The following is a 13158-nucleotide window of genomic DNA, read 5'->3' on the forward strand; positions in this document are numbered from 1 at the left end:
CCTGAGGGATAAAGGGATCGTGGGATACTGAGGGAAAAGGAGATAGAGGGGTATAGATAGAGGATTACTGCGCAGGTCCTGGACCTGTTGGGCCGCCGCGTGAGCGGACTGCTGGGCACGATGGACCTCAGGTCTGACCCAGTGGAGGCATTGCTTATGTTCTTATGTTCTCACACCACCCCGACAAAGGGAGTCCCTTTCCTTTGTAGGTCTCTTGGCCTGGTGGATCCTTGGAGACTTCTCCATCCTTTTGAACGGGACTATACTCACCAATCTCGAGCTCACGGGTCGTTTTCTCGTCTGAATTATCTTTTGGTTTTGGAATCTTTGTTTGCCCGTGTTTCTGAGGCCATTATTGGACCTTTGGAGGTTTCTGATCACTGCCCCATCTGACTGGATATGGTTTGGGGGTTTTCCCCCATGGGCTCGCGTCGGTGGCATTTCCCTTCCTATCTCCAGGACGATTCCGCTTTTTGGGACTACCTCCGGACCTGCTGGGATAATTATTTGTTGACTAATGCCCAACACCGTTCTGACTCGGCTTTTTTTTTTGGAGACTGCTAAGGCTGTTCTTTGGGGGGCGATCATAGCATATGTAGCGGCCGGAATAAACGTACTTCCTGTGATATTATCCGTCTGGAAAAACAGTGCTCTTCTCAGAGTTTTAAGCTGGGGTCTACCATCCTGGTTGCAGCGGTGGAGAGGGAGCACTATTACAAATTTCTGGTTCGAACTTATTTTGCCCCTGTGAGAGCTTATAGAGCGCATATCAGCTCTTCAGCAAGTTGTCCTAAATGTGCTGCCCCTCGTGCAACCCTGGGGCACATGTTTTGGTTATGTCCTGGCATTCGGGCATATTGGCGGCGTATCTGCCTCCTGATTAAGTCTCTCTGGAACTGCTCCTGGACCCCCACAGTTACTTTTCTTTTCATTTTGAAACTTTCTTTGGTCCGGTTAAACCGGGTGCTGCTGCTTTTGTACAGAGGGCTATTTTTATTGGTCTCAAGACTATTCTCCAATGTTGGTTGACTCCGCAGACTCCTATGGTGTCCCACTGGCGAACCCACATGATTCACCTGGTAGGCTATGAACGCCAGGCTATTCACAACTTGAACTCTAAACAGGGTACTTTATTTCTTCGCTGTTGGTTGCCTTTTTGTTCCACTTTGACACCCACAGCTAGAAGTCGATTATTGTACTGATATGCTCACTTGACTTGTTTGGTGGTGTGTCTGTTCCCGCGGTAGGTGGGGAGGGGGTGGTGGGAGGGTGGGTGGGAAGGAATTTTTTTCGCTTTGTACTGGCTTTGTTTTGTGTGTTTGTATACTGGTTGGTTATTTGAAAAATCAATAAAACAGATTTAAACATAAAAAGAAACAATATTCTGTACAATTGTCATTTTATAAATACAAATAATACAGGGCAAGGATCAACAAAACCCCCGTCTCCTCTCCCCTTCACATATATCCCCTCTGCTATCAAGAAAACTGAATAAGCCAAATTATTACAGAATGCTACACAAATATCATGCTAACAGAATACCGCAGTCACACATAGCAGGAATGGTGTTAGGGGGAGTGCAACTAGGGCAACTGCCCCCTGGTCAGAGAGAGCCCTAAGCCAGCTGGAAGCTAAAGAAGCAGTGTCTGGGCTTTGCACTCCCCAGTTATGTCTAACATCAGCTCTAGCAGGATACATATTTCAAATCTGATATATTCTAATCACAAGATAGAAATAAAATTATTTTTTTCTACCTTTTGTTGTCTCTGATTTCTGCTTTCATCGTCTTTTCACTCTCTTTCATCCAGCGTCTGCCCTCTGTCTCTTCAATCCAGCTTCAGCCCCTTCCATCCACTGTCTGCCCTCTCCCCCTTCCATATGGTATCTGCCTTCTTTCTATGCCCCTCTCCCCTTTCCATCCAGCCTGTGCCCCCTCTCTCCTTTTTACATGATTCATTCTGCTCTCTTCATTTTTATCTCACCTACACCAGATCTAGCATCTTTGTCCCTCTCTCCTTATTTCTCATCTGACCCCCTTTCCCAGCATCAATCACTCTCTACTTTTATCATTCCTCTATCTCTCCCCTTTCCCTCATCTGATCGCTCCATTCCATCCTGACTCCTTCCCCTCCTCTAATTCCCTGACAGCTGTTTCCTTCCAATTTTCCTCCTCCCCTGTCCAGCAGTACCCCTTCTCTCTTTTCTCCTCCCCTTATCTAACAGTAACTCTCTTCCCTTTCTCCCCTGTCAGCAGTACCCCCTTCCCCTCCCTTGTCCAGGAATACCTTCTCCCTTCCCTCCTTCTCTCTCCAGTAAATGTTTCCTCTATGTAGGCTAACGGCAGCTCTGTGTGCTTTTAACTTCAGCACACAGCTGCCCCTAAGCAGTAGTTTAGCTGTGGTTTCATGAGGCAGCTTCGGGGCCTTTGCTAGGCCGGCCCACTTCGATGATGTGATGTGGATCGGCCTACCAAAGGCCCCGAAGCTGTCTCATGAAACCGTGGCTAAACTACTGCTTAGGGGCAGCTGTGTGCCGAAGTTATCATCTGGGAAATCACATTTTAAACGGTAGTATTGAAATTAAACTAGTTAAATGCTCAAAAAAGAAGAGATTAGATCTTACCTTGCAATTTTCTTTCTCCAAGTATCTCCAGACCATTACCAACAAATGGGTATATGACCTCCTACCAGCAAATGAGAAGAATGGGAATTACTGAGTGACATACTATATGATCCTATGCAACCCTGAGCCAGCCAGTATTTCTATTAACCAAGCAAGATAGTATAAAGAAAAGAATAGATCTCTACCATCTCAGAACTCTTTTTTTTTTTTAAACAGAACCTTCCAGCAGCCTGGAAAATAAAAATCAGGGACTACTGGATAGGATCGGGAATGGTCTTTAGAGACTCAAGGAAAGAAAATGAACAGGTAAGATCTAATTTCTCCTTCCTTATTATCTTTCCAGACTATTCCAGATGAGTGGGAAGTACAAAAGCAGTAATCGCTGAAAGCAGGATGCTGACAACACTTCTGCCTCCTACCAATCCTACTTACCTGCCTCAGACCTATCCTAAAGAAAACCCCCCCCCGGACCCAAATGATCTGAGCATCTACAGATCAGTTTGCAACCTGCCATTCATCTTAAAAATAGTGGAGAAAATAGCATGTAAACCTTCACAAAGCCCTCTCCACTTACCAATCAGGCTTCAGGTCATTTCACAGCACTGAGACAGTCCTAATAGATATCATCGTTGACAGCTGGTCTCTCCTGGACAAGGGACATGATGCACTACTGGTCCTGCTCGATCTTAGTGCGGCATATGACACTATCGACCACCACCTCCTCCTGACCAGACTAGCAAACCTAGGAATTAAGGATACTGAACTTCACTGGTTTGCCTCATTTTACACCAAAGAATTCAAATTGTACTGCTTGGAGCAGACAAATCACAGCCAAAGCCAATCAAATATGGGGTTCCCCAAGGCACACTGCTTTCCCCGCTACTCTTCAACCTATACATGAGGCCAGTCACACTGCTATCCCCGCTACTCTTCAACCTATACATGAGGCCAGTTTATGAACACTGCTGTCAAATACAACATCAAAATTCACTCATATACAGACAATGTCCAACTGTTTCTCCCGCTAGGCAGGAACCGGGTCGCCCAACTCTCAAATTTACAGAACTGTCTCACTGACATCAAAAGTTGGATGACTCATAACAAGTTCTAACTTGATGCTTCCAAAATGGAGCTCTTCTGGATCAGGAAAGAAAATTTGGGCTATACCCACCCATCTCTCTCCTTGGAATCAACTACACCAACTGCAAAGGATCAAGTCCGCAGCCTCGGAGTATTACTAGACTGTCAACTATCACTCACCTGCCACATATCGCAGATTGTCTCCACTTCATTCTACTATCTATGCCAACTGCAGAAAGTTTGAACCTGTCTCTCAGAACCAGACTTCACATAGCTCCTCTACACCTTTGTACTATCCCATATGGACTACTGCAACTCACTATTCAATGGTCTCATGGCACAAAACCTAAATCACCTGAAGAAAAACTATTGAAACAGACGCTCCCTATGTTTAGGTTACGAATACGAAAAGATGAATGCTGATATGTTGGGGCATAGCAAATTATTTAAATTGGTATGGGGTCTGTTGACATCCTTTGTTACTTCAACATAGTTGTCTTTGTTTAAATTTTTTGTTTCTTTTTATACACGTCTAGGACAGGGTGGGTGTGGGGGGGAGGATATCTTTTTGGTTATTCTTTGATTAATTTGTTGAATGGGAGGGGAGGGATATTTTTCTTCTACATAGTTATTGATTGAATTTAAGTGCTTATGTTGTTTATTAAAGTCAATATATTTCCTGGCACTTTGTATTAGTTTGGAAAATTAATAGAGATTAAAAAAAGAAAGAAACAGGCGCTCCCTGAAAGAAAATTTAAATGAGATAAGTGCTGTTTGATGCTAAGAATTATTTACTGTTTAAAAATTGAAAATTATAATTGAAAATTTATCCTATGACAATTATGGTTTATGCAATTTGTTGCATAACTAAGAAAGGCAAAAGAAGAGCCCACTGAGGATGTACTAAAAAACTATTATTGTTTATTGCTGTTTAATCTTAAAGAACCTTGGCATCTGTGACCCCTGTCTCACCAGTACTATGCTCAGCCCACTGGTTGCCCACCAGCAAGCGCTTTCATCTCCTCCTGCAATGGGTTAGAATTCCAAACACACCAAATGACAATATCTTCAGTCCATCTGACCACCAGAGATTGCAGGAGTACAGAGGAATAGCTGAATAGACATGGCCCTAGGCACAGGGAATCACAATCAAGAGAAGAAATGAGATTAAAGACAGAGAAAAAGATGTCCACATTATACCCATGAAGAAACTCACTGAAAATCCTCCTTGAGGCAAAGACACTTGCACCACTAGAAGGTGGAATCTGGGGAGAGTACTAAAGAGAAATCCATCCCACAGATGCCAAATATGCGCCAACCAACAGCACGAGGGCAAAGCACAGCAGAAAAAAAATATATGTATCAGCATGAGATTGCACCACATAATTCAGAAAAGAAAGTAAAGCAGAAGGCTAGCCAATATCAAAATGTGGACCCAAGGATGACACCAAGCATACTCTGAAGGCATAAAAGGAGTGATAGAATGAACATAATAACCTATTAATAGCCTCTGAGGGGTAATGATTTCCTTTAGCTGTCCTGGAAGCAGAAAATCCAAGGTGGTACTAAGAAAACTAGGTCCCTTAGGGATGATGTGGCAACACAGAACTTATAGATGAAAGGTGGAAAAAGCACTGCTTCAGAGAAGCCAACGCACCCATTTCAGGGAGAAGAGATAGCCATCTCTACAGCAGATCAGCAAAATTCGCAATCACATGGATAAGAAACAAGGATGACAAGAAAAGCCAGCCTGAGACAGAGATATTGAACAACTTGATGAATCCAAAAGAACGAAATTAAACTGCTTTCCCAAAAGGATATGGCTGTTTCATATCCAGGGGTCAACCCCAACCAAAGGCAAAAAAAGAAACCCATCTAATAAAAGGCGACAAGCAGCTGACGAATCCATGAGGCCATGTACATGTGATTCACTGAGGTGGGGCCAACTAAAGTTAGAAAGGATCATTTCCATGAAGAAAACAAAGAACATAAGAAAAGCCATACTGGGTCAGACTTTTAACAGTGGCCAATCAAAGTCACAATTACCTGGAAGTATCCCAAATAGTAGCAAGATCCCATGCAACCAATCTCATGAAACGTAGCGTCTTCCCCTTGACTATTTCAAAAGTAGACTGTGGACTTTTCCTTCAGGAGTGCATTGGAGAGGCCAAAATCTATTGTAATTCTGAGCCCATGAGGTGAAAACTCTCTCCAGGACTAAAAGGTCAAGTCAAGTCAAGCCAAGCCAAGCCAAGCCAAAGCCAGCCTAGCAGAAAAGGGGAAAGCTGAACACCACAGAATTATGAGGATAGGAACTGAAGAATCCATGAGATTAGACTAGAACTATGAAGTAAGGCTCAAATGAAAATAGCAGGCTTAACTGAAAGCAAGAGGTTAGCTCAACCAAAAACAATAGATTAGGCTCCACTGAACTTGATTGACTTCAGATCTAGGATTGGTCCCCAGTCATCCTAGTCTTTCTTGGGCACTATGAAGTATATAGAGTAACTGCCCACGCCCAATTATTTGTTTGATACAGGCTCTATGGCTTTAATATCTAAGAGCCGTTCACCGTTGCTTGGATCTTGACAGCTTTCTCTGGACATCTATCCAGAAAGTCCACAAATAAGTCCACCAGAGGACGAAAGAATTCAAGCTCGTATCCCTCTCGAATGATGTCCAGTACCCAATGGACAGAACAAATCTGTGCCCAAACCTCCTAATAATCTGACAACTGTCCTATTATCTGCAGAGTTATAACTAATGACCTAGCATCATTGGGACTTCTTGAAGGCTGGTACGGCTCAAGAACCGGAGGGTTGAGGTCTCCTGAAGCTTCTAAACCTCTTGTCAAAAGCCCTGAGCCAATCTCTGGGCAGAGGACCCTCCTGATTACAGACAAAACCACCAAGAGCCACGACAATTATCATGACCTGCTCAACCTCGGGGCACATGGTCTGATTTCTGGATGAGCTTAGGGCGATGATCTGTCACACTGGCCATAAGATCATCAAATCTCTTAACAAAGAACATTTGGCCTTTGAAGTGAAGCCTGCTCAAGTGGCTTTAAAAGCTGAATCACCAGTCCATTGCCTGATCTAAAGCATTCTACGGGCAGAGATGGAATAAGCAGAAACTTTGCTCATGTCCCTGAATGTCATATAGAATATTTGCTACTTAATCCACCCCCAACCTTAACAACTGGGGGTAAGTATCATCATCCGCTGCAGGAATCCGAAGTAATTTAGTATGGCAGATGCATGCAATGATGAAACCCGCTGCTGTTGCCTTTAATCCCAAAGCCAAGGCATCAAATTGCTTTTTGAGGACTACATCTACCTTGTGATCTTGTGCATCCTTTAAAATCACTCTATCTTCACTAGGCAGAGAAGTACATTTGGTAACTTGAGCTACCAATGAATCCACCTTATACAGGACAAACAGGAGCCATCGGGTACTGTTTTATCATAGTCCTGGCAACCTGCCAGGGGCCCTCCGGGGCCTCCCAATGCTCTGTGAACAGCATTATAATATCTGGACGTGAAGAAAAAAAATATGGTCTGAGTCTTAGAGCCGTGCATGACAGATCACTGTGCAGCTGAGGTCTGCATGGGTTCTAGCTTTAATTCCTGCAGCGAGTCTGTAATACACTCCAGCAAAGCCGCTGACTTCAAAAGGGTAGTGTACCATTGGGTCTTCTTGACTACTGTCCTCCGCCTGAGACCAAGATTGAAGATAGTGTGAGGCAGTAAGGAATTGACTCCAACCTCCAGTCCTCTGTCATCTCTTACTGGACCTCTGGGTCTTGTCCACGGAACCTTCTTTAAGGAAAGTGTGCTCTGTGATGGTAAACCCCTCCTGTGCAATCACCAACATGACCCCAGCTGCTGTAGGTAGACCCCAACAATTCAAATAGGCTTTCCACATCAATACAATTTTTATTTGTATACCGCCAATACCTCCATGAAGTTCACAGCGGTTTACACAAGTAATTATGGTGATACAAATTAAAAACAAGTGTTACAATATTTAGGAATTATTAGTAACAAATTCATGGAATAGATATGTCTTTAGGTCTTTTTTTAAACATTTAAATTTAGATTGCTGGTTAATATTAGTTGGTAATGCTTTCCACAGTTTTGCTGCTTCATATGCCCATGTAGAGTTAAAAGTTCTATTGTATCATAGAAGAGGGCCAAAGCACAACTCCAAATGGTGGGGGGGGGGGGAGGGGGAAAGGACCCAAAACTTCAGTGTGTACACCTCTGGAGTACAGAGACTAAGCCTAGTTAAGCTCCAAAGACATGCATTCTGGTTTGTTTGTTTTTAAACAATGGGGCCAAAAACAGCACACCCAAGCAAGGCCTAACCAGAATAGAGCTGCATAGATACTCACCTACCATCTGCTGGGAGACTGAGAAATACTGATTGGCTCAGGGACTGCACAGGACTTTATAGGATGATGTCACTTAGTAGTTCTCAGTCTCCTCATCTGTTGGTAGGAAGTCATATAACCCACTTGTCAGGACTTGTCTGTAGAGATAATAAGGGAGAAACAATTACCTTCAAAGTAAATGGTAGCAAATTGCTACCATTTACTGGACCTCTGGGTCTTGTCCATGGAACCAAAGTAAATGGTAGCAATGTATGAACAGACTTCAGCATGGGACATCATGACTGCGAATATTGCATAATGCCTGGCACTTATCAGTTCTCAAAAAATGGTTTGCTTTTGCTTATTCATCCATAGGTATGTGTTTCTAGCTGCACATTTTGTTTAATCAGTACAGTACCTATCTCATGTCTCAGCATCCCTTCCAACCACTGTTCACGTGCTGTGGAGATGTTGATAGTTAGAGTCGGACGGCCATTTACTATAGTCATCGAGGCTCGAGAAAGCAGGTCCTCCGTGAGATTAACTATAATCTAGAGTAATTTAGATAGAAAAATCTTTACCACACATATATTTTGGAAAGAAATTAAGACCACTCTGTTCAATAGATTTATTTCCTAGTCAGACAACTCCCTCCTTCTTAAAGCTAATACTCATCATGTTGATACTGCGTATTCGCATTCTGTATTCACTGAACCCTCAGTGACTTCCTCACCATCTGTATCCTGAAATTCTCTGGCTATCCAGCCCCCTTCACTATAACATATTAATACTATAATTCTTACTATTCTGTACTCTATAATCACTGACTGCTCAATGACGACATCTTCCCTATTTGTACATTGCAATTCGCTGATTGTACAGCTCTCTTCACTGTGAACCGCCTAGAAGTCGTAAGATTATGGCAGTATAGAAAAAATAAAGTTATTATTATTATTATATTGGGTAAGTTTATTTTTTTCTATTTTTCTTTCTGTAACTCCTGAAGCTATTCTTCTTTGATTTCTCAGACCTATTAACAATCACAGTCCCTGGGAACTATCCATTCCCATGGTTTTTACTTTCCTCATAGAAATAGATACTGGGTACTTTTGCTTGGAAAGGATGTGCCAGCTAGGCCCAGCTACATGGCTTCTACTGATGCAGCTATTTAGCTGGGCTAAGCCAGACATTTTCTCACACAAAAAAATACAAAATCTATTCTCTCCTCCTTCTTCCTTCTTAGACCAAGATTAATATATTCATGACAACACACAATTGAGAGTCTGCTGGCTTCAGGCCTGTGAGAAACCAAGTACATATTAAACCACATTTCTCAATTAGTTGCACTGTTCCCAGGCTACTGAACCAGCTGCAAACTTTTTTATGTTTAAAAACAAAAGACTTTTTAAGCTTGCAGACTTGGCACAAAGTACAATAGTGAGCATTGCAGGCATCATATCTTCACAAAGTGTTCAGTAGCTTAGTCGATGCCATCTGAGGTAACAGGCAGCTTTTGCCCCTGGCATCTATTTTGCCATTTCCCAGGACTCATGCTCTTTGGTCAGCATACAGGCTGGATACTCTCAATGAACATACTTCTTAGCCCAAATATTCAGTATAAGATATCCCAGAGTTTTCTGGTACACTCTGATGTTGCCAAGCCGGTTGGATAGATCGTCAATGCCAATACTAGATGAGTTGTCTAATGCTTTACAAAATACAAAAAAAGAAACTGCCATTTAATATTTTTCTTTGTTCTTTTTAATTCCCCCCCCCAAATGAGTGTCTCAAGTGATCTACATTTTCTCCCTTGATGATGAGGTATAATAAGAGGATGAAATGAGGAGATAGACCTTTTTTCTGTATTGGGAAGGGCTGTGAAGCTTTATGCTGATTAGCAATGTGTATGTAATGTGTGCGATTTTGCTATGAATAACATTCTGTATCTAATGATAGAAAATTGTTTTGGACCGGTGCTATAGAAAAATTTTGAAATAAAATAGATAGTACTCCAAGATTAAAATCCTTTTGATGCCAATGTAAAACTAACTCAGATGGAGCTCTGTCCAAAATGGTGGCTAGATGGTAGCCACAGGATAGCAGAGCTTGCTTTCATTGTTTCTATCAATATACTGGAGGTTTAGTCTAACCTGCTTTAAAGGGAATCACAAAGCAAAAGGAGTTTACTTCTGAAACTGAACTGCCAGCTCTAATGTTGAAACCCCAGAATAGAACTTTGTTCACCCTTTATAAGAATTGTCATATTGGGTAACACTAAAGGCCCATCAAAACTTCAAACTCACTTTAATGACCTACAAGTGTATTCACTCTGCAGCAAATCAGTATCTTCTCTCTCCCCACAATCCCCTCAGGGCACTCTGTTCATTGGGTAAGTCTATCTTATCTGTACCCTTCTCTTCAATGGACAACTCTTATAACAAGGCGGCACTGTTGAGGGAATGGCATCTTGCTGCTGGCCAACCTACCTGCTGGTCAACTCTCTCTGCCACTTCCTTTCCCAGAATCTAATATTTTCACCCTCCTTCCCCCCAATTAGCATTTTTCCCACTCCACCTCCCTCCCCCTACATCTACTTTCAATTCGTTGTAAACATTGGGATTCACAGAGCTACCCTGTGTCTTCTCTCCACTGCAGCCCACCCCAGCAGAAACAGGAAGTTGTCAGAGAGGGCGGGCTGCAGTGGAGAGAAGACGCCAGGACCAGCAGCAGGGTAGCTCTGTGAATAGCTCCCGCCGTCCAGCAATCTTTACAACAAATTAAAGGTAGATGTGGGAGGAGGGGTTGTGTGGAATGGGAAAATGCCAATTGGGGGGGAGAAGGGTGAAAGTGGAAAGCTTAATAGTTGGGGCAGCCCTTGTCCCACCCCCATTTTGGATGCTCAGGGCGAGGGAGGGTACCAGCTCATCCCTCGCCTCAAGCAACAGATTGCCTTGAGCTGCTCCTGACACCAACTATATATAAGCGTTGCCATACTAGGACAGATCTGAAGAATCATCAAGCCCAGTATCCTGTTTCCAACAGTGGCCAATCCAGTTCACAAGTACCTCGCAAGATCCAAAAGGAGTAGAACATATTTATACTGCTTATTCTAGAAATAAGCAGAACAGAAAGGAAAAAGTAATAACCCAGAATCACAGAGAAGTCCATGTCTCCACATGGGTCTCAACTCTTCTTCATAGCTGGAAGAGGTTTTGAAAACCATGACCATGGTGTTTACTTAACAAACAAGTGAACTTAAACTAATTTGACATAGCCAGATGCATATTGATTTAAAACAATTTTTTAAGAGAAGCTAGTGAGAACTGTTTTTACCCCTATGATTTATTTGCTTGCTCAGATTTAATATTCCACTTCATTTCACTAAGGTGCCCCAAAATAGATTATAACTGTTGTACTATTTAAAGCAATAAACGGAGACAGCCCAGCCTATTGGAACAATTGACTAATTCAATCCACCTCAACCAGACAAAGGAGAACCCACGCACCATTCACACAGCCTCCAACCAAAAATGTCAAAAGAAAAAAAACTGTACGACAACCTCCTAGCCACTCGAGCTGCAACACTCAACCTCCAACTCTACAACCTATTGACCTCAACCACAGGCTACAAAACCTTCAAAAAAGAAATAAAAACTCTTCTATTCAAAAAACACATAAAATCGAACTAACTCAATCATAAATGTCCCAAGCATCACCTGCAACTACTCCATATGTACTTCTAATACCATGACAATTCAGATGTAATCCTTAGCAACTCAAACAAATGTACAAACTACTCCCTAAATATTTCTAATGTCCTGACAATCCAGTTGTAATCCGCCTTGAACCGCAAGGTAAAGCAGAATAGAAATCCCTAATGTAATGTAATGTAAAAAAAAAAAAAAATACATTTAAGATTACAGTATATAAATACCTACAAACCTCCCCAAATTTTTCTTTTCTCAGGTTCCAATCTCTCCAATTCTCTAACTCCCCAGCAAGACTCCTAATTCTATCTGCCACAAGGTTTCCCCTGCAGTGTACATACCTCCAACTTTCCTTCTTTTTTCCTCCTCCCACACAGTTGCTAACATTTCAAAATTATTGGGGGTGATAAACACAATACAAATTACCTCTTCCTGGACACAATGAAGGATTTTGATTAATATTGGGAGGCACTCAGTACCCAATGCATAAAACCAGCTAGCTCCTTTTCAAACCCTCACACTTCTCCCTGATGCACCAGTTCCATCTACCACTGCATTTGCTTCAGCTCTGTATCCCTCCTCCCTTCAAGCACATATTCCCCCACCTCTCATTCATTTATTCTCCTCTCAAGCACATATTTCCAGATTATGTTTCTTCCCTGCCCTCACGGCACAATGCAAATCTAGTTCTGACCCCAACATAATGACAGAGCACCAACCTAACTCTATCCCATCTCATGGCACATTCCAAAACCTTGGGCTCTGCCTTCTCTTATATTCAAAGCATATTCTCAAGCTAGCTCTGCCCCTCACACCTCCACAAATGCTCTCCCTGCCCTCTGTGGCACCCCTAATCTGTTCCAAGAGCTCTCCCCCCTACCCACACACAGAGTACCTACCCTCAGTTTGTTCTTTGATCTCCCTCCCTGCCTTAATTGTGTTTAAAGAGGAAAGGTGGTAATAAAGCACAGTTACTTACCGTAACAGTTGTTATCCAGGGACAGCAGGCAGATATTCCCACACATGGGTGACGTCACCGACGGAGCCCCGCAGCGGACAGCCTCGAAAGCAAACTTGCTTGAAGATCTCGATCTTTCGAGCACTGTACCGCGCATGCGCGCGTGCCTTCCCGCCCGAACTAGAGGGCGCATCTCCTGAGAGGATCCTCAGTTCAGATACCTAGCCAAGAAGCCAACCAGGGGAGGTGGGAGGGTTATGGGAATATCTGCCTGCTGTCCCTGGATAACAACTGTTACGGTAAGTAACTGTGCTTTTTCCCAGGACAAGCAGGCAGCATATTCCCACACATGGGTGACCTCCAAGCTAAGTAAAAAGGGATGGAGGGAAGTTGGCAATTTACGAAAAAAGATTTTG

General features: G+C 42.8%; 1 protein-coding gene across 3 annotated transcripts in view; it reads right to left on the reverse strand.

The window, feature by feature from the left end:
- KIAA0895 (KIAA0895 ortholog) overlaps positions 1-13158 on the reverse strand; it is a 106348-nt gene that overhangs the window by 20581 nt on the left and 72609 nt on the right. For all 3 annotated transcript variants that reach the window (XM_033930204.1, XM_033930205.1, XM_033930206.1), the window contains one exon: positions 8496-8628. In XM_033930204.1, the coding sequence (XP_033786095.1) occupies positions 8496-8628 (133 nt within the window). The remainder of the gene's footprint in view (positions 1-8495; positions 8629-13158) is intronic.

Source organism: Geotrypetes seraphini, chromosome 2, assembly GCF_902459505.1.
Source record: "Geotrypetes seraphini chromosome 2, aGeoSer1.1, whole genome shotgun sequence".
In the NCBI taxonomy this organism is placed as follows: domain Eukaryota; kingdom Metazoa; phylum Chordata; class Amphibia; order Gymnophiona; family Dermophiidae; genus Geotrypetes; species Geotrypetes seraphini.